This window comes from Bos taurus, chromosome 11, assembly GCF_002263795.3.
Source record: "Bos taurus isolate L1 Dominette 01449 registration number 42190680 breed Hereford chromosome 11, ARS-UCD2.0, whole genome shotgun sequence".
In the NCBI taxonomy this organism is placed as follows: Eukaryota; Metazoa; Chordata; class Mammalia; order Artiodactyla; family Bovidae; genus Bos; species Bos taurus.
Genome location: NC_037338.1, coordinates 26,060,372 through 26,079,204, shown reverse-complemented (window position 1 = coordinate 26,079,204; position 18,833 = coordinate 26,060,372). Strand labels below are relative to the sequence as shown.

The window sequence follows — 18,833 nt, the reverse complement described above, 5'->3', positions numbered from 1 at the left end:
GACCAAGCCCAGGCCCGCCGCTGGGAAGTCCTGAGGAGGGGCTCCAGGGCCAGGTGAGAAGCAGGCAGGACAGTCTGCCACTAGCTCTTTGGCGGAGGCCACTCCAGGGAGGGTCAGGCCAGAAAATCCACCAGTCTCTGCTGCTTGTTGGCCATGGGCGAACTCCCCTTTTTGACTCTTGGGGAGTCCTCAGAACTCCAAGTAAACAGAAGCTCTCAGTGCTCCCTAGAGGAGGTTCCTGCAAAGCCTCGACACAGCCTGGGCATTTTCCATGCCTCGTACAGTGTCAGGTAAGGAGGTGCCTCTTTCATCTGCCAGGAGCTTTGAGCTGTGGTCAGGGGCAGCTGTGGCCTGAGGGGAATGGGCCTCTGCCCTCTGCTGGCTTTCCTCACCTAATGGGAGGCATGCACGGAGGCTCAGGCTTTGTCTTTAGTGGGTGGAGGTGGAGAGAGTAGAGGGGAAGGGCTGCCAGAGGGAACTTAGGAGCCAGTGTGAATGGCCCCTCCTCTTCCAGTCCCACAGCGGGACTGGAAGCTAAGACTGGAAGCTGTGCTCTGCCTCCTGCCCCTGCATTTTGCCCCTTGCCCCTTCCCCTTGGGGCTCCCTGGTCTATAACCTGCCCTATTCAGATGGTGAGGGCTTGGGAAATGGGTCTACTGGGAATACGAGGTGTAATGAAACCAGGTGAAGGAACGCAGGGTCAATTGAAGGAATAAACAGTGTCCTGTTTGCCATCTGTCATCCAGTCAAAGAGACTTGGCATTCAGAGCAGCTGCCAGAAAAGTCTTTACAGAGGTGATCTTCTGTAACTACCTGCCACGTTCTGCAGAGGACACTGAGGCTAAGCCACTCTTAGGAGCCTGTCCAGAGAGAATTTGGGCTGGGCAGATCTGGGGCTGGTGCTGGGGGGCAAGGGTCTGGAATCTTCTATGCTGCCTTTCCCCTGTGTGGTTTCCTTTAAAGCCACCATGTGGGGCCCTGGTGGGACATCGCATCTCGCCGACAGAAGTGGACCAGGCAGATCCTCAAAGATGTCTCCTTGTACGTCGAGAGCGGGCAGATCATGTGCATCTTAGGGAGCTCAGGTAAGCTGAGGAGGGAGTTCCCTACATTTTCCATGAGGACTCAGAAGAGGCTTTGGCTTGTTTTGAACACCACACTAAGGAGACGGGTTTAAGTTGTAGCAGGATGGCCAGAAGTCTGACATTAGAATGAAATCTGATGGCATGTCTGACTATGAATAGAACCTGGTTGTTGTTGTTTAGTTGCTAAGGCACGTCCGGCTCTTTGTGATCCCACGGACTGCAGCACTCCAAGCTGCCCTTTCCTTCATTATCTCCTGGAGTTTGCTCACACTCATGTTCATGAGTCAGTGATGCCACCCAACCATCTCATCCACTATCGCCCCCCTTTCCTCCTGTCCTCAGTCTTTCCTAGCATCAAGGTCTTTTCCAATGAGTAGGGTCTTTGCATCAGGTGACCAAAGGATTGGAGCTTCAGCTTCAGTCCTTTCAGTGGATATTCAGAGTTGATCTCCTTTAGGATAGACTGGTTTGTTCTCCTTGCTGTCCAAGGAACCCTCAAGAGTTTTCTCCAGCACCACAGTTCAAAAGCATCAATTCTTCAACCCTCAGTCTTCTTTATGGTCCAACTCTCACATCCATACACGACTACTGGAAAAACCATAGCTTTGACCTGTGCCAGCAAAGTGATGTCTCTGCTTTTTAATATGTTGTCTAGGTTTGTCATAACTTTTCTTCCAAGGAGCAAGTGTCTTTTAATTGCATGGCTGTAGTCACCATCTGCAGTGATTTTTGAGCCCAAGAAAATAAAGTTTTTCACTGTTTCCATTTTTCCCCATCTATTTGCCATGAAATGATGGGACCAGGTACCAGGATCTCAGTTTTTTGAAAGTTGAGTTTTAAGCCAGATTTCTCACTTTTCTCTTTCACCCTCCTCAAGAGGCTCTTTAGTTTCTCTTCACTTTCTGCCATTAGAGTGGTCTCATTTGCATATCTGAAGTTGTTGACATTTCTCCCAGAAATCTTTATTCCAGCTTGTGAGTTATCCAGCCTGGCATTTTGCATGATATACTCTCAAGTAAGTTAAACAAGCAGGGTGACAATATACTCCTTTCTCAATTTTTAATTGCCCAGTTCTTCCATGTAAGGTTCTAACTGTTGCCTCTTGACCTGTATACATTTTCTCAGGAGGCGGGAAAGGTGGTCTGGTATTCCCATCTCTTTCAGAATTTTCCATAGTTTGTTGTGATCAACATAGTCAAAGGCTTTAGCATAGTCAATGAAGCAGAAGTAGATGTTTTTTGGAATTCCCTTGCTTTTTGTATGACCCAACAAATGTTGGCAATTGTATCTCTAGTTCCTCTTACTTTTCTAAACCCGGCTTGTACATCTGAAAGTTCTCAGTTCACATACTGCCAAAGCCTAGCTTGTAGGCTCTCAAGCATTACCTTGCTAGAATGTGAAATGAGTGCAATTGTGCAGTAGTTTGAACATTCTTTGGCATTGCCTTTCTTTTGGATTAGAATGAAAACTGACCTTTTCTTGTCCTATGGCTAGTGCTGAGTTTTCCAAGTTTGTTGTGCAGCACTTTAACAGCATCATCTTTTAGAATTTGAAATAACTCAGCTGGAATTCCATCACCTCCACTAGCTTGGTTTGTAGTATTGCTTCCTAAGGCCCATATGACTTCACATTTAAGGATGTTTGGCTCTAGGTAAGTGACCACACCATAGTGGTTATCTGTGTCATAAAGACCTTTTTATAGTTCTTCTGTGTATTCTTGCCACCCCTTCTTAATCTCTTCTGCTTCTGTTAGGTCCTTGCCATTTCTGTCCTTTATTGTGCCCATCTTTGCATGACATGTTCCCTTGGTATCTCCAGTTTTCTCGAAGAGATCTCTAGTCTTTCCTAGTCTATTGTTTTCCTCTATTTCTTTGCATTGTTCACTTAAGAAGGCTTTTTATCTCTCCTTGCTATTCTCCGGAACTCTGCATTCAGTTGGGTATATCTTTCCCTTTCTCCTTTGCCTTTCCTTCTCTTCTTTGTCAGCTATTTGTAAAGCCTCCTCAGACAACCACTTTGCCTTCTTGCATTTCTTTTTCTTGGAGGTGGTTTTGGTCACCAACTCCTGTACAATGTTATGAATCTCCGTCCGTAGTTCATCAGGCACTCTGTCTACCAGATCTAATGCCTTGAATCTATTTGTCACTTCCACTGTATGATCATAAGGGATTTGATTTTAGTCATACCTTAATGGTCTACTGTTTCTCCCTACTTTCTTTAAGCCTGAATTTTGCAATTAGGAACTCATGATCTCAGCCACAATCAGCTCCTGGTCTTATTTTTGCTGACTGTAAGGAGCTTTTCCATCTTTGGCTACAAACAAAGAATATAATCAATCTGATTTCAGTATTGACCATCTGGTGGTGTCCACGTGTAGAGTCATCTTTTGTGTTGTTGGAAGAGGGTATTTGGTATGATCATTTCATTCTCTTTGCAAAACTCTGTTAGCCTTTGCCCTGCTTCATTTTGTACTCCAAGGCCAAACTTGCCTCTTACTCCAGGTATCTCCTGACTTTCTAATTTTGCATTCCAATCCTCTATGATGAAAAGGACATCTTTTTTGGTGTTAGTTCTAGAAGGTCTTATAGGTCTTCAGAGAACCATCTAAAGGTTTAAAGAATCTTTTGAAAGATCCTTGAAAAAGATGACATCCTGCTGAACATGTAAGTTAATTCCTGTTGCAGAGAAAAGCACCTAACATAGTGCTTGGTATATAGAGGTGCTCAGTAAACCCAGTTTCCCTTCCTGGAGACGGGAATAGGAATTGAATAAGCACAAGGATGCCGTTCACCCCCCATGTGTACTGGTCTTTTAAAAATTATGATGTATTTTAAACACACAGATTGGGGAGATCCCCTGGAGAGGGGAAAGGCTACCCACTCCAGTATTCTGGCCTGGAGAATTCTATTAGACTATTCCATGGGGTTGCAAAGAGTCAGACATGACTGAGCGACTTTCACTCACTTCACTTAAACACACAGACAAGATAGTTAATAATATTCCTGTCTTAACAGCTAGCTTTATGAAATCTTAACTTTATACCATATTTACTTCAGATCATTTTTTTTTTTGGAAAAAAACAACACCCTAAATATTACAGGTTCCACTGAGGCTATTTGCATGCCTGTTCTCTACCTTCTTTTTCCCCTCCTCTTTCCCTGCATCAGCCAGTCATTGCAGGGGAGGGTGCAGCCCTTTGGGGCTGGGGCAACGCTCTGTGAGGGTCACAGCTGAGGATGCACAGCTGTGGGGGAAAGGGTGCGTTGGCCCTGAAGAGGGCATCCATGTGGCACATCACAGGGTCCACTACACTGCACATTTTAAGGTTGAAAGATTCTGACAAATTTGCTTCCCAGGACCCTGTTTTGATTGGGTTCTTGCTTGCAAATTGTTGACACTTTCAGCTACTCTCCACTTGGCATTGCTGTTTTCGATAGAGGTGGGCAGTGTAATTCTGTGATAGAAGTTAAGTGTGGTCAGCCTCTTTCGACTCGGGGGGTTACATCCACAGCCACTCTCCTGCTACAGTCAGGGGTGGGGAGAACAACTGGATGGTGGCAGGAGTGCTGTTAAGATGAGGTGAAAAGGAATTCATTGATGAGAAGGGTTACACGTTCCTGAGATTTCCTTTCATTTCGTTTTTTCTTGGCCCATGCCACATAGCTCATGGGATCTTAGTTCCCCATGAGGGATTGAACCCGTGCCCTCAGCATTGAAAAATGCAGAGTCCTAACTGCTGAACCACTAGGAAAGTCCCTCCTTTCATTTTCTTTTTTCAATTTTTAACCATTTCTAATTGTGTGCATGTACCATAACACCCAGGGTCATCCTAATTTTCCTTTTGATAATTATACTTCTTCAAAGAGAAAAGCTGAGTTATTCCCATAATATTGTGTCACTTGCTGCCTTCTCTGTGTAGGATAAAAGGGGTGGCATGTAGCACAACAAGGATTGAACCCACTTCTTGGGAATGTGTCCCACAGGCCAGTATCACGCTTCATACACATCTCAGCAGAACAGGGTGGGGCCCCCTGTTCCAGGGGCTCACGGGCTGGTTTCTGATGATTGCTTACCATGGTTTTATGACTGTTCATCCTTTTGTACTGAACATGAATTCTTGGTAGACTTCAAGTTCCATGAGGGTGGGAGCTTGGTCTTTTTTTTTTTTCCCTGATGGATCCTCAATATCTAGGACAGGGCTTGCCACATAGTAGGTGTTTAATAAGCATTTGCTGAATAAATGATTAAGCAAATGAATTAATTCTATGAATTACTTTTAGTGTTTCATAACATGATTTCATTGGTGTCTTATCTAAAGCGGTATTTTTATCAAATCTTTACTAGTGAGGCAGAAGATGACTTAGGTGTTCACAGTCTCACTAGAGAATGGTCTAATGCAAGCCTGCCTATAGTCAGCCACTCTCTGGGGGAAGGTAATTTTATTGAACTCATTATTATCTATCATGTAATTCTTAGAATCTAGGCTGCATGCTCCTTTGCAGAAGTCTAGTTACAGATGACTTTTGTCCTTCTAGAAGAGGTAATCCCGAAGGTCATGGTTTTATTGCCCTGTAGGGTATTAACCTTTATTTTTTTTCCTTTTCTTTATTGTGGTAAAATATGCGTAATATAAACTTTTCCATTTTAACCATTTTATTTGTCAATTTTTTATTGAAGTACAGTAGACAATGTTGTGTTAGTTTCAAGTGTGAAGCAAGGAGATTCAATTATATATATGTTCTTTTTCAGATTCTTTTTCATTGTAGGCTAGTATAAGATACTGAGTATAGTTTCTTATGCCATACAGTACATTCTTATTATTTACATACTTTATATAAGTAGAGTGTATGTTTAATTCCAGATCCTAAATGTATCCCTCCCTTACCCCCATTTCCCCCTTGGTAACCGTAAGTTCAATTTTCTATGTCTGTGAGTTTGTTATCTATTTTGTAAATAAGTTCACTTGTATCATTTTTCAAGATTCCACATATTAGTGGTATCACATGATATTTGTCTTTTTCTGTCTGACTTAATTCTGTATTTAATTCTGGTTTAATTAGTATGATAATCTCTCAGTTCCTATTGCTGCAGATGGCATTATTTCATTCTTTTTTTATGGCTGAGTAATATTCCTGTGTGTGTGTATACATAGATATATATAAACATATATCAATATGTATACATACCTCATTTTATCCATTCATCTGTCTGTGGACACATAGGTTGCTTCCATGTCTTTGTCACTATAAATAGTGCACTATGAACACTGAGATGTGTATATCTTATTGAACTAGAGTTTTCATCTTTTCTGGACATATGCCCAAGGGTGGGATTGCTGGATTTTGTGATAGCTGTTATTAGTTTTTAAATGAGCTTCCATAACTGTTTTCTGTTATAGCTGTAGCAATTTGCATTCCCACCAACATTGTAGGATGGTTCCCTTTTTGGCCACACGCCCTCGATCGTCAATTTATTGCATAGACTTTTTCATGATGGCCATTCTGACTAGTGTGAGGTGATATCTCATTGTAGCTGTGAGTTGCATTTCTTTAGAAATTAGTTATGCTGAGCATCTTTTCATGTGCCTGTTGGCCATCTGTATGTTTTCTTTGGAGAAATGTTTATTTAGGTATTCCACCCATTTTTTATTTTTATTTTTATTTTTTTTTATTGGGCTGTATGAGCTGTTTGTATATTTTCGAAATTAAGCCCTGGTTGGTCACATGTTTGCAAATATTTTCTCCTAGTCAATAGATTGTCTTTTCATTTTGTTTATGGTTTCTTTTGCCATGAAAAAGCTTATAAGTTTGATTAGGTTTATTTGTTTCTTTTTGCTTTTCTTTTGCCTTGGGAAACTGACCTAAGAAAACATTATTATAATCTATGTTAGGAAATGTTTTGCCTATATTCTCTTCTAGGAATTTTATGGTGTCATATCTCATACATAAGTTGTTAAGCCATTTTGAGGATTTTTTTGTGTACCATGTTAACCATTCTTAAGTATACAGTTCAGTGGTATTAAATGCATTCACAGAGTTGTGCAAACATCACTGACATCTATCCCCACAAGTTTGCATCTTGTAAAATGGAACCTATATTCCCATTAAAGAATAGCTCCCTTTCTGCCCTTCTCTCAGTCCTGGCAACCATCACTACAGTTTCCGTCCTTATGAAAGTGTACTTATGTCCCATACTACTCTAAGTACCTCAAATATGTGGAATCATACAATATTTATCTTTTTGTGACTAGCTTATTTCAGTTACCATAGTCTGGGCAGTGTTCATCCATGTTGCAGCATATTGCAGACTCTCCTTAATTTTTAAGGTTGAATAATATTCCATTATATGTACAGCCCATAGTTTGCTTATCAATTCATCCATTAATGGACACTTTCCTTCCACATTTTAGTTATCATGAATAATGCTGCTGTGAAAAAGGGTGTACAAATATTTCTTCAAGACCCCATTTTTCTGTTCTTTAGGGTATATACCCAGAAGTGGAATTGCTAGATCATATTCTATTTTCAGTTTTTATAGAAACCACCATACTGTTTTCCACAGTGGCTGTACCATCTTATATTCCCAGCCACAGTGCACAAGCATTCCAATTTTCCCACTTCTTTGCCAACACTTGTTATTTTCTGTTTTGTTTGTTTGTTTTCATAGTAGCTATTAGGTGCAAAGGGATATCTCACAGTAGTTTTGATTTCTGTTTCCCTAAGTCCTTTACCCAGTCTTGAATCAGGTGGTTGGTTTGTTTGTTGTTGTTGAATTTTAGAAGTTCTCTCTGTAATATTAATCCCTTATCAGATATAAGATCTGCAAATATTTTTCTGTCATTCTGTGGACTACCTTAATACACTATGAATAATGTCTTTGTTGAAAAACATAGGTTTAAAATTTTCATGAAGTCCAGTTTATCTATTTTTCTTTTGTTACCTGGACATTTGGTGTCACATCCTAAGGCATTAACCATGTAACTTTGCAATTTACTCCAATCTTCTTTTCTTCCCTGAGTATGCATACTAGTTTCTCATACTCTTTTATGCTTGAGCTTTGTTATCCTCCTGGTACCCCCAGAAATGAGTTAATAAATATTTAACACATGTTTAAACAAAAGACAGTATTAGTTACCTATTTTCATGTTTAAAAAATACCCAAACTAAGTGACTTAAAATAATAAAAATCAGGTATTATCTCTCAGTGTTTCTACGAGTCAGAAATTTGGTATGCCTCGGTTGGATACTTCTGTCTGCAGTCTCTCATGAGGTTGTAGTCAGATGTCAGCTGGGGCTGCAGTCATCTGAAGGCTTGAATGGAGCTGGAGAAGCTCCACCTGAAGCAGTTCCCTCACATGCTGAGGAGCAAGTAGTTGCTCACCATTGCTCGCTGAGGATGTGTGACATGAGAGGAGCCCTGAAGGTCACATCGGAGGCTGAGAAGGAGCAGCCAGACTGACAGGATTAAACCAAGAGGATGAGGTGGCACTCGAGCCAAGAGGATGAGGTGGCACTCGAGCCAAGAGAGAGATTTACAGAAAAGGGCAAGCAACAGTATCAAATGCAGCTGAGAGGTCAAACAACACACAGAAACTAGCCCCAAGAAGGCTAGTTCTGAGGTAGTGGTGGAACTGGAATCGGGGCTTTAGGCTGTTGTTGGGGGCCAGAGTGAGGTACTCCGCCCGTGACAAAGGTCATGAGGAAGGAGGCTCGACATACGCAAAGGCGGGATCGAGCCTCAGGAGTCCCCCTGGAACTCCTCGAGCATCTACCCCCATAACCAAAGCCTGCCTACTTTACTACTTTGTGCTCACCTACACCTCTGACTTTACGGGGGGCTGTCCCCCACCACCTCTTTTGGAGAAGGAGTTAACTTAGAGCTCCAGTTTATAATAATTCCTGGGCGTGATAAGAGTGTTTTAACCTACAAACTCCTCTGAAGGTTCTCTAGCCTGCCTGACAGGCTCGTCCGGCCACATGTGATTGCTCACAGCCTCCCAACCGTGAGAGGCACAAGATGCTTTAAACCCTCTAAAAACGGGTTCTTTAGAGAAGTTAGAAAACTATTAGTATAAGTATAACGGGCTGATTAGAAATTGTATTGGTGAAGGGTTTTTCATTTGTTGAGCCAATGTTTGTTGCTAAGTCTCCACATCCCCTGCCCTTACACACATTAATGAATATATAGAAGAAATAAGTATTAACCTTTGATATTAATCATGTTAGACCTTAGGCTAAGTAAATTCTTTCCTTAGCTAAAACCCACTACACCCTCACCCTGTAGGAATGTAACTTTACTTGGGTGGCGTCTGTTTTGAGAATAATCAGCCCTGGAGAAATAAGTGTCCTGATTGACTGACCGCTGTCACAAGGAGAGGGTCGTAAATTGTCAGCAGGCCCCCCTGGCCAGAAGATGATGTAACACCCCTAAGACCTCTGTATACATTTGTGTGAAGCACCTGACTTTAATAAAAGTCAGGACTGCTGTCCCCACGTGACTTTTGTATAACATCTCAGTGTATAAAAACAGACTCTGGAAAATAAAGAATTGGGATCAGTTTCTCAAAATACTGGTCTCCCCATGTCGCTCTCTCTCTCACTCTGGTTGAGTCTCCATCTGGAGCGCGGAACCCACCATGCTTACTAATTATGCCTGGGCTTCTAAGATCCGACCGGGGAGGCCTCAGTGTCTCCTCTCCTTCGGGAGAACGGAAGGACGCCTGCGGCCTACGTAAGTGGTGCAAACTTCTTGTCTTGAAGTTTTATTGGTCTCCCGCGTAAACCAAGCTACTCAGCCTCTTTTCTCCACTGAATTTTCCTACTGAGCTATCCTTATTCTATTACTCTTTATATCTTTAATTAATACCTAATTGAAGCTATCGTATCCTGATCCTCGCCTATGCCGTCTCTCCTTCGAATACCCTGGATCAGCCGGGGCTGGTCCCCGGCAGGCTGTTGGAGGGTCTATTAGAGTTGAGACGGGATGCTAGAAATGTAAGGCTGAGGGAACTCCTAGTTAGAAGAACCACAGACAAAGCTTAATATTGTGACTGAGAAACTTGAGGGCACGTTTTGTAAGACAACCCCAGTGAAGTCACATTTTGTTTCTTTTCAATCACTCTGCTCCCTTCCCCACGCTGACCTCTACCTGAACACACTGGGGCTGATTCTGAGCTTTGTTAGTCGTGGGTCAGATAAAAAAACCACTGCTCTGGGAGCTTGGCTTTTCATCTTTGCACCCCTCAAAGCAACCAGCAGTGTCTTTAAAATATTTGAGCAAAAGATCCTTTCGTTTGTTTTGCACAAGTCATCACATCCTCAGTAGAATTCTCTTGCCATCTTCTCAGAGAGCCCAGAGCCTCCTGATAATTTCCTCTCTTACTGATTCTAACTTCTTAACAGCCTTACTCAGGAAAGGCCTGGTGACTCCTCTTCCTGTCCCTATTAACTGGGCCCATGTAAGCTTGTGTCCAACAAGAATGGGAAGGGCCAGCTGGTGTCTTACTCTAAGAGATCACTCTAACCCTAGACAAAGCAAACCAGGAGAAACCTCACCTTCCAATCACTCCAGTACAGGGAAGTTAGTTCATCCCATCTCGTGGGAAAGTTCTTAGCAACAACCTGCTGGATTATGCTCAAGGCTCTCAGTGTAGGCTGAGGCCAACTTGGTTTTTACTGAAGGACTCACTAAGCTAGTGCTTCTCACACTCCAATATGCATGAGAACTACCCAGGCATCTTGTTAAAATGCAGAATCTGAGCTAGGAGTTGGAGCCTGAGATTCTGCATTTCTAAGCTCTCAGATGGTGCTGATGCTGCTGGTACTCAACCACACTACCGAGGCTCTGGGCCAAGTCCTTTACATCCAGGAACCAGCAGAGGATCCCAGGGAGTCACAAACAAAAAGAAATTCAAATGCCCTAGAATCCAAATGCTTCCAAGAGCCATGGTTTTCATTTGAGTCTGATCCTGTGTTTTCTTTTTCAGCCTCAAGCAGCTTTAAAAGAGAATAAAGGGGCAGACAGAGCTCCTCCAGCTCAGACCTGGAGGAGAGAAACAGCTCATCCCCTCTCATTGAAAGGGGACAAGCTGGAAGGACTCATTCCAGCCAGGAGTCTGGCCCATGAAGCCAAAGGGAGAGCAAGTCAGGGCCGGACAACGGGTTCACCGAGGGTCTTGGGAAGTTCCTGTGAGGCCTTGTGCATGGCCTCCTCCAGGCCCTCTCTTGTCGCCTCCCAGGCTCAGGGAAAACCACGCTGCTGGACGCCATGTCCGGGAGGCTGCGGCGCACAGGGACCTTGCTTGGGGAGGTGTTCGTGAACGGCCAGGAGCTGCACAGGGAGCAGTTCCAGGACTGCTTCTCCTACGTCCTGCAGGTGCCCGTATCCTGGCCCGCCCACAGGAGTTGGGAGGTGGCGGGGGTTGGGGGGGGGCACCTTGGAAGATGCTGACAGGTCCCTCGCCGCAGAGCGACACTCTGCTGAGCAACCTCACCGTCCGCGAGACGCTGAACTACACGGCACTCCTGGCCATCCGCCGCGGTTCCCAGAGCTTCTTCCAGAAGAAGGTGGGTGCCTCACTGTGGCCTCATACCCCCTCGTCCCTCCATTTGCCCGTTCCTCCCCATCAGTCTTCACTAAGAGTCTAGAGCTGCTCTGTCCACTGTGGCTTTGGGGCACTTAATGGGGCTTCAAATGTGGCACTTGAAATGTGGCTTTAGTCATGTGGCTTTGGGAGACTTGAAACATGACTAGACCTAATTGAGATGTGCTATGAGTGTAAAATATACACCAGATTTTAGAAAATTAGTCTGGAATCACAGAGCATAAAATATCTCATTAGTAATTTTTAAAATGTTGAATATTGGTCACAGTGGTATTGTTTTGGTTGTATAGGGATAAAGAAATTATACCACTTAAAATTCATTTCTCTTGTTTATTTTCACTGTCTAAATATGGCCAGTAAAATGTTTAAATTCTGAGTGTGGCTTGCATTATATTTTTATTGGATGGTGCTGTCCTGGGAGCTCTCTATTTGAACGGATATGATTGTTTTCCTCATTCACTGCCCTGCAGTCCTGTTGAGATTTTTCTCAGCTTTCTTTGAGACATCTTGAATGTGCTTCATCCAAACTGGATTCAGCTGGTGAATTGTCAGCTCTTCCTAGGTTCCAATGTTTCCTTAAGTGGACCCAGTTTGGAAGTAGTTGTAGGTAAACTTGCAGGGACCTCACCTAAAAATATTGTCTCATTTCTGTCTGGACTGGAAACACACAGGGAACCAAGAACAGACCCGTGTACCACCTGCAGAGCAGGCACAGTTCCCTGGGAAAGAGGTTCCTGCCCATGACATCTGCCTCAGAGACTTCACCACCCTGAGGCTCAATGAGGTTCCTCCTGGGCACACACATTACATCTGCACTTCAGTGGCCAAAGCTGGTCTTTCTTCAATGCCACTGAGGCTCTGAGGGATTCTCCATCTCAGCTGAAGGGGCAGCAGTCACTCCATTTTTATCAGACCACTTTGAACCTGTCGTCAGGGAGTTACTCCTCTTGACCCAAGTGCTGGACTCTCAGACAGGGCGTGGCGAGTGGAGCTAGGTCTGAATGGTGTCTGGAGTACCAGCAGGCCTGCTGTTATAATGCTGGGTCAGGAAAGGGCATTCTTCTGTTTCACAGTCAGACACATCCACGCTGTCCTGGATGTCCTGGCGCATAGCTTTCACACCAGAGGAACCTTCAAGAAGAGCCATCAGCCCCACAGAGTGAGGGCTAGCCCTGTTCCTCCCTGGAACATTGGAGTGCTCAGAAGGCATTGTAAAGTTCCTGCAATTCTCCCATCTTATACTCTGTACTCTCACCCTTGGCTGACATCCATCAGACCTTGTTCACACACAGTATCTGATTTCATTCTGGCATCAGCTCTATGAAGGAGGCATTACTTCTGTCTTTAAGCTCAAGAAACTGATCCCCAAGGAGACTGAGATCCAGCACCTCAGACCGGCAGAACTGGGACACAAACCAGGTTCTCTGGCTCCGTCATGCCTCCCTGGGCTCCACTGTGGTCTGAAAAGATGGAGGTTAGAGTTCATTCCACAGGGAGGTACAGGCATGTTCCCATGACTTAGCCCCCCCTGACAGTGGCAGATGAGCCCTCTGCAGGCTTGTCTCCCTGCTTTAGTATTTTTTTCTCTAAAATGGGTAGGAGAAGATCTCATTGGTATTTGAGTTGGAGAAAGGAAGTCATAAGCAGGTTCTTTTGAGATGGTGATCCATTTACATCACATATCCCAGGGAGAGAATCTGAAAAAGCCACTGAGCTTTCCATCCTGAAAATGCATATATTTGCACAAATACTCAGAAAATTCAAGGGTATCCGAAATTGGTCGATGGCAAATTCACTTCCTGTGAATGGTCCCTCTTCCTGGCACTTGCAGCCCCTAAATGTCCTTCAGAATTTCCTATCATATTATTCTCCCTGCTTGAGGGTACTTTCTGAGCAGATACAGTCTACAGGATGTAAAATCCTGACAAAGTAGTTTAGGGAGAAGGAAGTATCTATGATAAACAGAGCAGTCAGTCCAGTCACTCAGTCGTGTCTGACTCTTTGCGACCCCATGGACTGCAACATGCCAGGCTTCCCTGTCCATCACCAACTCCCAGAGCTTGCTCAAACTCATGTCCATCAAGTTGGTGATGCCACTCAACCATCTCATCATCAGTCATCCCCTTCTCCTCCTGCCTTCAATCTTTCCCAGCATCAGGGTCTTTTCCAATGAGTCAGTTCTTCGCATCAGGTGGCCCAAGTATTGGAGTTTCAGCTTCAGCATCAGTCCTTCCAGTGAATATTCAGGACTGATTTCCATTAGCATTGACTGGTTTGATCTCCTTGCAGTCCAAGGGACTCTCAAGAGTCTTCTCCAACACCGCTGTTCAAAAGATCAATTCTTCGGTGCTCAGCTTTCTTTATAGTCCAACTCTCACATCCATACATGACCACTGGAAAAACCATAGCTTTGGCTAGACAGAGCAGAAAGTGCAACAGATCCGCCTCTGTCCTCTGCGAATCCAAGCTTAAAGCCGTGATTGATGTGGGCAGACTGTGCTGCCCTTATACTTCTTGGACCACTTGAGAAGCCACATGGCTTGCTTTCAGTCCCAGCTCTGCCATTTGTTAATGCTGTGACCTTTGGCAGTCTATGGACTTTTCTTCCCTGTAATAGAGTAATGATGCATCTTTCCTGGAGCTGATATGAAGAATGAATCAGTTTATGTGAAATCACATAGCACGGAGAGGATTGATGAGCCCAATGATCCTCGTGGTCCCTTCCAAGACTCTGAGAATTATTCTGTTCTCAGTGCAATTTGCAAAACATGGGAGAGGCTTCTAGCCAGAGACATATGAAACAGATTTAGTAAATGTCTCCTCTCTCCATCCCTTCTGAGCCAGGAGGGGCAAGCTTTACTCCTTTCTTGCTGTTGCAGAGCAGATGAAAGTGATGCTCAGAAATTTGCCCTGGCTGGTGCACATGTAAACCCTGCCATGTCAAGTGAAACTCAGTTCCAGGATCCTTCCACTCTGATGGCAAGAAAACACCTTCTTTTTTCCAGTATAGATCATTCTGGCTTACTTACGCATTTTTAACCACCTCATTATTCCTTTGTATCTGTTTCAGATGTGTCTTGTCTTTTGGTGAAAGCTTCGTGCATTGCTCCGACTCCCTGTATCCTCTGGAACTTTGTTCCATAAGTTATTCCCTCCCTTACTCCAGTTTAGTTTGTTGTTGTTATTTTTTAATGTGGTATTTTGTTTATTTTTTCATTGTAAAAGAAACACAATCTCATTAGAGATATATGGGAACAAAACTCATTGCCTTATATATAAGTATTCTCAGTCTCTTTCTATCTGCTTTCCCCAGGGTCTAATACAGAGAAGGGTACTCAATCAAGGGGGAGCCAGAAATAGAGATTTTTGAAGGGTCTCTGGAGAAGGGATAAGCTGAGGAAGAAAAGAGGGAGAGGGAAGGAAAAGGTCAACCTTCTTGATTTGAGAGTCAGTAAAGAATTTTTTTTACTGGTTATTATTTTGAGTTGAATAAGGAGAGGGTTTCAGGGAGCTGTAGGATATAAGATAAGCAGGGTGACAAGAATTGGGAAAAAGGAATTTTTTAAAGTGTGGCTGGAGATTATAAACTAGGTCCCTTTTAAAGTCCTTGTGGCTGCAGATTATAAACTAGGTCCCTTTTGAAGTCCTTAAAGAGATTCAAATAAAGATTGGCTTTGTTTTTAATTATTTTTGATAGCTGGATTATATTTGATCCAAAACCACAGTGCAATTGGATCACATGGGACTCCAGGACTTATTTGGGTTACAGAGGAAAAGTGAGGTTTAGTTCAAACGAAATTGAATCTTTTCTTAAACATATGAAACATTTATTATAATAAAGTTTCAAAAACCAAAGATTAAAAAATTAAGCTATATCGTAACTACGCCTTTGGGAGTTTTCTTACAGGCTGGACTAACTGTAGCATCTGAAAACAGGAGTTCAACAAAATCTCCATTGCTTCCTACTGAATTTCCCTGAAACTAGTAGAAGCAGTTTTTGTTGCTCTAAGGTCTTTCAGGGAAAACAAATTCATATTATTTATTTTAATCCAATTTGTTGTTGTTTAGTTGGTAAGTCGTGTCTGACTCTTTGAGATCCCATGGACTGTAGCTTACCAGGCTTCTCTGTCCATGGGATTTCCAAGGCAAGGATACTGGAGTGGGTTGCCATTTCCTTCTCCAGGGGATCTTCCCAACTCAGGGATTGAACCCATGTCTCCTGCTTGGCAGGTGAATTCTTTACCAATGAGCCACCAGGGAAACCCACTGTGATTTAAACCAAATTGGATTCTTCTGTATTAAGGGTGCTTTTCCTAGGATGTGGTGAGTCTAAAAGTGGCCCAAGCACTCAAGAGAAGTGTGTTGCCTCTCCCCTGCCATCTTCAGCCTATGAATTGGAACAGCAACCCAGCAGTGACCAGCCTTCCTGGACATTGTGTCTTACAGGTGGAGGCAGTCATGACGGAGCTGAGTTTGAGCCACGTGGCAGATCAACTGATTGGCAACTACAGCTTTGGGGGAATTTCCCATGGCGAGAGGCGCCGAGTCTCCATTGCAGCCCAGCTCCTCCAGGATCCCAGTAAGTGGGACCCAGAACTGCTACTGGCTGCTGCCTGGCATCTTTCACATGTCTACAGACATTTTCAGCCCTTTCTTCACAAGTTTCCATTTGGAAAGTGGGTTGTGTTGAACTGAAGCCACTGAGGTTTTTCAAAGTGGGGAGCCAGTTTCTTTGGAAATGCTATATAGTTCCTAAGGTGATTCCATCATCCAAGTATAAAACAGCTCATAGACTTGGAAGCACTGCTTCTGTGTTGATGTTCAGTTAAGGTCTTCCTTGAATATGGACCCTGCCCTATCCATCCTCGCTTCTTACTAGGGTAGTGCCACTCTGTCTGCTCTGGAGAGGCAGTGAGTTTGGGTATGACTAGAAGTATTTATGAAATGGTAGGAATTAAAACAGAACTTTGAGTGATATATGAGAAAGTATGTATACTGGAGGAAGGGCCACCAAGATGAGGTGGCCATCTTTCCTTCCTGCCTTGGTCATTTTCCCCAATACCTGGGGAAACTGTCACTTCTGTGCACTTGGAAGAAGACATAATAGATCTGCATACTTTCTTTGCATTGGGGTAGATCAAGACTGCCTGCTCTTCAGAGCAAATAAGAGGGATGTTCTTAAGAGCCCCCATACTTCTTGGGTAGAAATAAGCTACAGTTAAACCCTCTAAAGAACTCAAATCCCTGCCCCATCTTGGACTTTGTTTCGTGGGTCAGAGTTTTTTTGCAGTGCGAAAACCCAGTTGGTATTGGAAAGTGCAGAGTCGGACACGACTGAAGTGACTTAGCAGCAGCAGACATGCAGTGAGATTGTGTCTTTTTTTAAATGTATTTTATTCGAGTATAGTTGCTTTACAATGTTAATTTATGCTGTACCTCAAAATGGTTCAGTATTACATATATACATTCTTCTTTGTATTCTCTTCCATTATGATTTATCACAGGATATTGAATACAGTTCCCTGTATTATACAGGTGGACCTTGTTTATCCATGCTATATATAATACTTTGCATCTGCTAATCCCAAACTCCCAATCCATCCCTTCCTACATCCCTCCTGCCTTGGCAACCACCGGTCTGTTCTCTATATCTGTGGGTCTGTTTCATAGATTAATGCATTTGTGTCATATTTTAGATTCCACGTATAAGTGCTACCACGTAGTATCTGTCTTCCTCTGACTGACTTTACTTACTATAATTTTGAGATTTTGTTCTTTTAACCAGCCTCTTCTCAGCCTTTCAGAGAAGGCAATGGTACCCCACTCCAGTACTCTTGCCTGGAAAATCCCATGGACGGAGGAGCCTGGTGGGTTGCAGTCTATAGGGTCGATAAAAGTCAGACACGACTGAGCGACTTCCCTTTCACTTTTCGCTTTCATGCACTGGAGAAGGAAATGGCAACCCACTCCAGTGTTATTGCCTGGAGAATCAAGGGGAGCCTGGTGGGCTGCCGTCTATGGTTTCTGGGGTACCCTAACCTCAGATGGAGCCAAAATGGTCCATAGTACCATGTGAGAGGACTGATCTGGTTGCTGCCTTGTCCCTGCAAGGATTGAGGCTGCAATGTGCTCAGGAGTTGGGAGCTGGGCCCTCCCAGATCAGTTGTTTTCTCTTGGGCTCTGGCTGCATTTGTTTGGATGGGACAAGACAGCTCAGTAAGAAACTATTCAACTTTCTGAATCTAGAGCACAGAATGCAGGCTTGGCAGTGACTCAGATGCTTGGCCTTTCTTTGCCTGCAGAGGTCATGCTGTTTGATGAGCCAACCACAGGTCTGGACTGCATGACTGCAAATCAGATCGTCGTCCTCCTAGCAGAGCTGGCTCGCAGGGACCGCATTGTGATCCTCACCATCCACCAGCCCCGCTCTGAGCTCTTCCAGGTGAGGGCGATGTCTCGTTCCAGCTCAACTCGTCAGGGGTGGGTATATGTGTGCTGGGCTGAGATCTACCTGCATGCGTGTGTGCTAAGTCACTTCAGTCGTGTCCAACTCTTTGCAACCCCATGGACTGTAGCCCGCCAGGCTCCTCTGTCCATGGGATTCTCCAGGCAAGTATACTGGAGTGTGTTGCTGTTCCCTCCTCCAGGAGATCTTCCCAACCCAGGGATCGAACCTGTGTCTCTTACATCTACCTTCATTGGCAGGCAGGTTCTTTACCACTAGCAGGGATCTAACTAAACCAGAGCAACTGAAGCCAATAGCTCTGGATTTGGGAAGGGCAGAGGTTGGCACCTACCATAAGGTGCTGAAACAACTACCATGTTCCAGACACTTCTATGCACTAGCTCATTTAATCCACACCACAACCCTTTGAGGTGGATACCAATATTTTCACTTTACAGAGGGAAAGAGTGAGACTTAGAAATGATACATAATGGAGCCAACATCACAGTTAATAAAAATCTGGAACTGGCCTTCATGTTCTACTAATAGTTGGCTTTCAAGTCTGTGTTTTTCCTCTAAATCATACAGATTTCCTATCCAAAAATCTCACCTTAATCTCTCAGGATCCTTTTAGGGAGCTCTTATTTGACTTTTATAGATGAAGATCTGAGATTTAAAAAAAAATTTGTCCAAGGTCTCT

At 43.8% G+C, this 18,833-nt stretch overlaps 1 protein-coding gene across 1 annotated transcript in view; it reads left to right on the top strand.

Annotated features, from left to right (window-relative positions):
* The first annotated feature begins 17 nt into the window (after positions 1 to 17).
* ABCG5 (ATP binding cassette subfamily G member 5) overlaps positions 18 to 18,833 on the top strand; it is a 32,177-nt gene continuing 13,361 nt past the window's right edge. Inside the window, exons 1-6 of the mRNA NM_001024547.2 lie at positions 18 to 290; positions 964 to 1,085; positions 11,323 to 11,459; positions 11,552 to 11,650; positions 16,135 to 16,267; positions 17,991 to 18,130. Coding sequence (NP_001019718.2) covers positions 154 to 290; positions 964 to 1,085; positions 11,323 to 11,459; positions 11,552 to 11,650; positions 16,135 to 16,267; positions 17,991 to 18,130 — 768 coding nt within the window. The 5' untranslated portion in view covers positions 18 to 153. The remainder of the gene's footprint in view (positions 291 to 963; positions 1,086 to 11,322; positions 11,460 to 11,551; positions 11,651 to 16,134; positions 16,268 to 17,990; positions 18,131 to 18,833) is intronic.